General features: G+C 37.5%; 1 protein-coding gene across 1 annotated transcript in view; it reads right to left on the bottom strand.

The window, feature by feature from the left end:
- The window catches only part of CUBN (cubilin), a 174,006-nt gene continuing 165,273 nt past the window's right edge, over positions 1 to 8,733 (bottom strand). Inside the window, exons 60-66 of the mRNA XM_063303562.1 lie at positions 8,363 to 8,525; positions 7,671 to 7,879; positions 5,717 to 5,873; positions 4,479 to 4,657; positions 3,012 to 3,177; positions 2,505 to 2,740; positions 1 to 211 (exon numbers count right to left, since the gene is read on the bottom strand). Of these exons, the coding sequence (XP_063159632.1) occupies positions 104 to 211; positions 2,505 to 2,740; positions 3,012 to 3,177; positions 4,479 to 4,657; positions 5,717 to 5,873; positions 7,671 to 7,879; positions 8,363 to 8,525 (1,218 nt within the window). The 3' untranslated portion in view covers positions 1 to 103. The remainder of the gene's footprint in view (positions 212 to 2,504; positions 2,741 to 3,011; positions 3,178 to 4,478; positions 4,658 to 5,716; positions 5,874 to 7,670; positions 7,880 to 8,362; positions 8,526 to 8,733) is intronic.

Here is an 8,733-nt window from a genome sequence, read left to right as displayed (position 1 = left end):
TTTATTGTTCCCAAATAATTTTATTATTAACACGAACAAACTCGTATTCTGGGAAGTCTCTTCAGAACAGAAAGTGCTGAGTGTTTTCCATGGGGGAATGATGTCAGCTAGTCCAGGTCAGCCTAAATCCTGATGGGTGAGTTACATAATCTGCATGGAATTTGATGAATACTTGATCCGATGTTGCTGTAAATGGAGCAATGTTTGTGTCCTAAAAATGAGAAAGTATTTAAAAAGTTTATTTTTGATCACATTTTTTCTATTCTATTGTAGCATTCAGAATGCTACAATTAAATCACCATGGTTCTAATCCAAGGCTATATTAATAATAATAATAATAATAATAATTTATATTTGTATGCAATGGCAGAAAGTTTGCTGACTCTTCTGAATTTCAAGCATGGGTCAACGTGTGCTACGGCAGCCTCTTTCAGCTCCATTCAGCATTCAGATGGCACAGGAGATAGGAGAAAGAAAGAAGACCTTGGGCCTGGTCTTGGACCTCCTTTGTCCTCTGCTATTTCTACTTAAGAAGAGCTGTACTTCAGTAGTAGAACCACAAGTAAAATCTTTCATATTGCCAGGTAGGGCTCAAAAAGACTAGTCTTAGGACCTAGAAAGTTGCTGCAGTCAATAAATAGCAGGATTCCTATATCACAGTACACCATGTTATGCTTTAACTACGGTTTGTTGAACAGGTCTTGGTTCATCCTTCACAAACTACTATCTTGTTGGTTTGGATTTGGCTCATGTGTAAACTCATCTGATTGTTGTTTGTAAAGTGTGATTTATGGCTTAGCGGTAGCTGTTAGCATAGCAGTTGTGGCTTAAGTCAACATGCTATGGTTTAACATTTATGCTTTACCAGGATCTTTAAATCCACACATTGAGCTAAGGTAAAACCAAAGCACATTTTAAAATTATTTAAAATAAGTCAAGGGTGTTTTAAAATGCATTAAAGGCTAAGCCCACTTAAGTCAGCTCACATATCTAATATGCAGCAGCATCTGCAGATATGGGTGGGGAGGCAGAAGAATGGAAGCAAGATCATGGTGAAAAACCACTCTTTTGTATAAGCTTTGTAATGTTGCATGTAGATACTAAAGGGGCACAGCTTGCAGCATACCACAACGCTTCTTTTGTCATTCTGATGCAAGTGGCAAGTTCCTGTAGATGCTGCTGCTAATAAGAAACAAAACACTAAAACAAAATCCTGCAATATTTAACAAGAGTTAAAGTACATCTTCAAAAATGCAAAGCCATAGTTTTACCAGGGTTTGTTGAATAAGTCGTAATTAGGTGGATCATTGATCACACTAAATCATAAACTACAGTTTACCAACTCCAGTGGCCATGAATAAGACAGAGCACAATGAAAAACCATTCTAAAACACTCAGGAACCTTTTAGCAAAGTCTCCACTAGATGTCACTACAAACTATTATTTACAGTAGTGTTTTTCAAACTTGGCAACTTAAAGATGTGTGGATATATTTTGTGTTAAGTGATAAAGGATGGAGCCACTTTAGCTAAAGAAGAAAGAAGAAGACAGTAAGCGATGCTGACTGGGGAATTCTGGGAGCTGAAGTCCACACATCTTAAAGTTGCTGAGGTTAAGAAACACTGCTCTGGTTTCCAAACTAATCGTCAGTTAGAACCTAAACCAGCTACCAACCAGAAAGAAACTAAGGCAGTAGAGATGGAATCACTCAAGGTGAATAGGTGGGCAATGAAATGAACTGTAGTCCACAGAAGTTTATGCCACCCTTTGCCAAACTTGTGTCCAATATATTGAACCCACAACTCTCAACAAAATGTTACAGATAAAAAGTGGTTTGGTTTTTCTTAAAGATAGGCTGCATGCAACCAGAAGCAAGTGTTCTGGATTATTTTAAATGTTTAGATTCCTTTGTTATGTTGGCAATGACTCCTTATCTGTGTTCTGTGAGTTAAGCCATAGTATTAGAGGCTTTCAAAGACTTTCAAAGGAGCGAGCCCAGCACCATGCAAAAGGTCTTAGATCTGAGTAAACATGAATCAGATTGTACTGCCTGTTCTTCAGTGAGATGTGACGGAGACCCACTTTGGTTTCAAAGCATGACTTCTGGCATGGAAGACATGTCCCTGAGGCAGAGAATCGCTGATATTTCTGAGCGATGAAGCTATGACACTTTCCATATTTTGAAGACATTATTTTGTTACAGGTTATCTATAACTCTTGCATAAAGAATAAAGGAAATTGTAGTTTCACTAAGCTATATGCTCAGGGCCGCAACTGGGGGGGGGCACGGGGGACATGTGCCCTGGGTGCCACGCTGGGGGGGTACCGAAATGAGCGCTGGGGCGGGCACCAAAATGGGCATGGAATCCATGTTTGCCCTGGGTGACGCAGACCCTAGTTGCAGGGCTGTATATGCTCCCATTGGCTCTTACACACTCAATTTTGCCACTGTTCTTTTAATATTTGCCCTGTAATACTAAATATTCATAAAAAGAAAAACCTACCAATCCGCAGTACGGTCCAATAGATGAATAACTACTGTCCGGTCCATTATAGAGTTTCAAGTAGTTCCTAGTACAGTCGCCTGGATCATCAATGCTGATAAGAGCAAAATTAAGAGTAACGATCCTTCCTTTGGGAGCTTTAATTGTCCATTCGCAGTCCGTCTGATTCTGGTAAGTAGCTGGATACTCCGGACTGGCTACTGAACCGGACTCACCATATAAGATACCACCACAGGCTAGGAACAGAGAATGTAAGTTATTGTAAATATTTAGTTGTTCTTTGAATTTTATGAGCGGGCCACTCTAGTCTATATTTCAGGAATCTAGATGCCCTCTGGATGTCGTTTTAATATTTTGCTGATTATGTTTTAATTTAAGCCTTAAACTGATTTTTGCCATTTATTTATTTATTCCTGATTTGTGTTTAGTTGGCAAACTGCGCCTACAAGTGGCAGCCAGGTTGTTTGGTTGGTTGATTGATTGATTGAACTAAAACATTGTTGGTACCAGTTGCTGATGAAGTCCAAGTAATTTCATATCCTTCATAGGAAAGTAGGACATCACTTTTGAAATGGAGATATACCACATGGTTTTTAGGATATATAGGATTGGGTAAAGTATTTCCACAATATTTGCCAAGCAGTGGTGAGCTTGTATCACTACCATTTCTGACCTTTAAAAGAATATACAAAGATTCTGTTAGCAACAGTGAGATTGTCAAGGATGAATCAGTAAAAACTTTTCAACTGATTCAGATTCTTTGATTTATCCAACTTTTGACTGACTGAACACACCTCACTACCCAAGCAAATCTCTTCATCCCATTTTAAGAGTTGATTTATACAGTGGTTTTATTAGAAGTGTTTTATCACAGCAGCAACAGTCTCTCTCCAGGCATGAACTGATTACTGTTCTGAAAGTTTTTTAAGTGTCAGGAGGGCCTTTAGGAACCACTCTGGCTTAATGTCTACCCTAGAGCCAGACCTGGTGGGACATTGTTCATCCAGTTAGAACGGTATGAGTAGCCTAATTCATACTGGGATCAGGTGTAGAAGACTGTCACTCTCTGCTTCCAACAGTAATACTAATTTGAATCTAGGACCAGCATCTGATGTGTGTGGAAAAAGGCTCAGTGGGTGCTGAAATGGAATCTTTTTTTCCTCTTTGCAAATAATAGGTTTAATTCCCTGATCCAAATCAGAATTACAGTGGGGGCAGATAGTTAAATATGGATGGCGACTCATAGCTTTAGGCGTGGTCAATTTGAAAAAAAAATGTATTGTCAAAATTCATGAAACTGGGCCATGCCCCTTTTGCTTGCAGTGTATTTTTTAAAAGCCATAAATGCAATTTAGCTCATGGTGGCATTACATCTACTTTGGCCAAAGTTGGCCTGAGATTGGTCGGTGGCACACAAGTAAAAGTCACATCAAAGTTGCTACCAACTTCAAGATCGACTATTGAATCATGACATGTGGGGGGGACACAGAGGATAAATTGGGGCTCAGCAATCTTGCCAGGTGTTGGATACCATTGCATTGTCTTGTGGGATGTCCAACACTGTGCTAAATTTCACTGACCTTGTGTATAATTTCAGAGCATTGTTGCTTGAAATTTGATGAGATCTTGTGCAAGATCATGATATTTAGTGATTTTTTTTTGAGAGAGAGTTTGGCTTTTTCTTTTTTTAATTAACTGAATGTTGTATGTCTGTGGTCACCATATAGATAGCTCACCAGTACCATATTGTCAACCCCCAATATAAATTATACATCAGTGGGCCTTATGAAAGCTTGGATGTGGTTCTCTCTGTCTCTTTCTCCCTCTTTACATTCTTCAGAAAAATACTGAGAAAAACAAGTGCAAGAAACAATTGCCCTAAAGATCCCAAGACAACACATGAAGTTAATTAGAGAACTGTGGGACAAGAATCAAGTTATTGGCAGTTCTTTATGATGCATGTGCTCCTCATACCTCTAAGTAGTCATTCTGACACCCAGTGTCCTCTAAACTAAAGGAACTGAAAAAGAGAGAGATGGTATGATTTACTGGGGATCGTAGAATAATTGTACAATCCAAGTTGCGAGGATATTGGTCAGGCCAGCCAGGACTTTTCAAATAACCAAATGACTGATTATATTCTCTGTTGCAACCTAAAAATAGGATACAGAACAAACATTTCTTCATACATTCCATTTTCATTTTATAAAAAAAAATTAAAGTTTGTATGCTACTTTTCAGAATTAGATTTTAATTCATTCCTATTCCTGATTCCATGCTTAATATACAAAAAAGAAAGACAAGGGGAAAAGAAACCAGAAGAAGAAACAATAACAATATATTATGTTGCATAAAGAAATCATTCATCCTAGTTTTTAAAAATACAAATTAATACAAAAGATACAAATAATAATCTGTTTGCTGTCCTTCCCTTCTCAATCAATCCACAATTCTTCATATAATGATAACTGCCAAGTTTTTGGTATCTAATTCAAAAGTACATTCACATCTTTAAATTCTATTCATCTTTGTAGCACCGTGTTAACAAACTTATGGCTATTAAATAAAACCAGTGATGCTGCTAACCAAGATAGCAACTTTCATGAAAAGAAATATATGTGAGATTTTATCATTGAAGCCAGAGTCTTAACTTGAAATTGAAGCTGCTTGTTGCATGGGTGTTTGTTTACACTTGATTCAAAACCTAGTCATATTGTTGTGAGAGTCCTGAGATCAACAGAACAGGATCATATTCTGTATTTGTCATAGCAAGTGGAAACCCTTGAACTGAAACCAAAGAAGATAATTATTTTGATGGAACTTCCTCCACAGGCAGTTCAGAAGCCAAAAGATCTTCAGTAAGGTTTTTTTTTCTTTTTCTAGAACTTCTGTTTATCCCTGGATGCAGGTGTGATAAAATGTTATACTGTAATTCAGTTGCTGATGAGCTTATTTTTGTGGGATCATCTGGATTAAAGGAATGGCAATCTTTTTAATGCATTTTAATTTTTTTTCCTACTGTTTTGAGGGATTTTATTTCATTGGAGGGATTGTTCTGTTTCTTCTCTACCTTTTCTCTGTTTTTCCTCCTCATTTTTTTATTTCTTTTTCTTTTTTTAGGTTTTCAAATTTCATGTCAGCCAAAATGTTTTCTCCTCTAATTCCATGTTAAAGAAACCTTATGCCTGTAAGAAACAGTGCAATAATTTTACCTGAAGCTTTATAGGAGAAGTGGAGTCCATTATTAATCATATAAACATCTGATCTAAAAATTACAATGGCAGTTCTCCTGTAAGAATAAAAATCCAGGACCGTAAAGTTCTCAGAACCACAGAACCGGTGGACACGATCATCATGTCCTTGAATGCCCTGAAATGTGACAGAAGTACAAGTCTAAAATGATAAAACATTATAAAATGATTTTCTAGAATCCAATTCACATTGCCCTCTACTACTACGTTAATTTTTATTTTTGTTCTTTGAGAACATGACATGAGTGCTTTCACAAAATCAGTCAGGCACAAAAGACAAGCCAAAGCTGCTCTCTGCAACTTCTAACCCACTAGAATTCTCATTATTATTATCCTAATTTAGTTTTGTCTTTATTTGGGGCTGAAGCCACCCAGTCATTTTTCCCTAAAGGATGTTTGCAGTTTACCAGCCGCCCCTTAAACTGTATAAAAATAAGTGACTAAAATAAAATCAGATACAGCAAGAAACCCATCAAGTGTCTAAGGAAAATAACCATGGACAAAATAGTGTTTTTAGCACTAGGTTGCCAGTGCTCGTGAACACCAATTGCACTGAGTCACGTTTTTTCTCTACCTCTACTAATACCTGAGTCTCTGCGAGAAAATCTCTGTTCATTTCATTTTTCCCCCCAGCACCATAAGCACTTCTTAAGTTGTCTTAGCAGAACTCTGTGTGTAATTTTTTATAGGTTTAGAAAAGGTACCACCAAACTTTTGCATACATTTCCCCTATTAAAACTATCAAACTAGAGATGAAGATAAAGCGCTTGAACACAAATGGTTAATCTCGGGACTCTGCAAGGTGGGGAAAGATTGTTTAGTTTTTCTTCCTTCTTACTATGGCCCTGACAAATGTCACTACAAACAGCCAGTTTGTAGAAATGTGCAAAATTCATTGATCCAGAGAACTCCAGAAAATTCTATTTCCCTCTGGACCAGGTTGCATCTCCTTTGGACCATGCTTTTTTTGGAGGATTGTTTGGTAGTTTCTGGAATTCAATCATCTATTATGTCCTTCCTTCTGGATGTGATCTTCTAGGGAAAAACTGGCCTATCTGGGTGCGAAACCATCCCCAGAATACCTTGAACTAATTGCAGTTTGGACTTCTGGAAACCACTGAACTGTCCCCAGAATGCCAGAGTCAAAAGAAGATTCAGCATGGCCCAAAGGAAAACAGAACGTTTGTAATTTGTTAATCTGTTCTATTGATGTCAGCATCATCCGTGACTGGAGCAGTGTATAAGAGTAAGGAAGGAGGGAAATATTCTGGAGTTTTCTGGAATGGTCTTTTCCTAGATTGACAAATTTTGTACATCCCTAAATGTTTACATTTCAAATAAAGTTCTCATTGGTGCAAACTTTGGCCATTTTAGAGTAGGAAGGGCATCAAGACTTTGGCAAGGAAAGAAGAATTAAATTTCTCAATTTTCAAGACTGCTTGAATTTACCCGTGACTGCTATTTATGCACATTTATTGCATTCAGATCTAATTTGGCACTTGCCATCAAGCAGTGAAGGGTGTTGAACAAAGAAGAGGTTTATAGCAGGCAAGTCATGGATCACTGTAACTCAGACTGGGATTGACACCTCTTCAACTATCTTTGCCTCAGCAGATGGCAGCATCTGGCCAGGTATGGCAGCTAAGCAGGGTTAGGCCTAGCAGCATCTCAGTGGGAGACCACTAGAGAATACCAGGGCTGAAGACTAGACTGGTAAGTCAAAAAACAACTGGTAGAAGATAACAGCAAACCATTTCTGTACTGTCATTGAGAAACTGCAGAGCTGCATTCCATGGGCATTCCATTCCACTGAAGCACAAGTTTGACTTGAGGATATCTTTATCTTTATTTTAACCTTTCAACCCATGAAAGGACATATTTCTAGCAATCCTAGTACTAAGACTAATTGACTTACCAGTGGCGAGTCCTGGAACTCTAGGTAATTCTGGGAGCAATCTTGGCTGGGCTGAAGGTGGAATTTCAGCACTACTAGCTTGACCTGTTGCTCAGGAGGGGCATTGATTACCCATTTGCAGAATGTAAATGGTGGATATACATTTGGAAAATAGGGTGATGTTACAGTTTGTAGGGCAGCAGTGGCATTATAGATACCCCCACACAGTCCTATGAAAAGCAACAACACAACAGCTTAATTGATTTTGCAAGTTGGTAAGTATTACAATTTGGCATCTTACAATGTAATTCCAAAATAACATTGGTGTGGAAATATGTTTGTTCAAACTAACATGAAAACAGTCACGAGAAATGTGTTCAGTGCGAAGGACTTGATGACTAAAGTTTTAAAAAATGTATCTTTGTTGTTTAAATATAAAACAGAAGAATCACTTTTATATTGAAAAATCTGAAAGCCACATCAAAATTATGTTCTGCAAGATTAGACCCACTATTCTCCACTCAGACTGAGAAGTATCAGCCCTTATAAAGGCTCATCAGATAAGAGGTTTTTTTCTATACTTAATTTTCTTACTTGCTCACTTTAGACTACCAATGGCTATATTTTTTGAAACTCTCTGAAGTTGTACAAGTTAAAGGAACAACTATTTATTCCAAAAAATCTTTTTAGAAGAAATTTAAAATGATACTTACTATCAACAGTAGTATAGGTAGCAGAGAAACCTGCTCTTTCTACAGATGTGTCAGTGACAAACTTAACAGTCAAGAAGTTGTCAGTAGAAAGAAAATAAGGTGGACGACTGGAGCCACAGAATGTTCCAACTAAAGTGGCATCTTCATTACTACCATCATATAACTAAAGGCAACAGAAATAGAACAGAAAATTAGTCTTCTATGGCATCAGAAGAGTAACTGGCCCAATAAATAAGTGGATGAATCATCTTTTTGATGTAATAGGTTAAATGTCCTGTAATATCCAAGTCAAGAAACTGTATCACCAGATCTGGTACCATGATTTGAAAATTACTTCGGTATTTTGTTTGCTGCCTTGAAAAGTAGGTTAA

This window comes from Candoia aspera, chromosome 4 (assembly GCF_035149785.1).
Source record: "Candoia aspera isolate rCanAsp1 chromosome 4, rCanAsp1.hap2, whole genome shotgun sequence".
Lineage (NCBI taxonomy): Eukaryota > Metazoa > Chordata > Lepidosauria > Squamata > Boidae > Candoia > Candoia aspera.
Note: the sequence above shows the minus strand (reverse complement) of the source record. Positions and strands in the feature narration are given on the sequence as shown.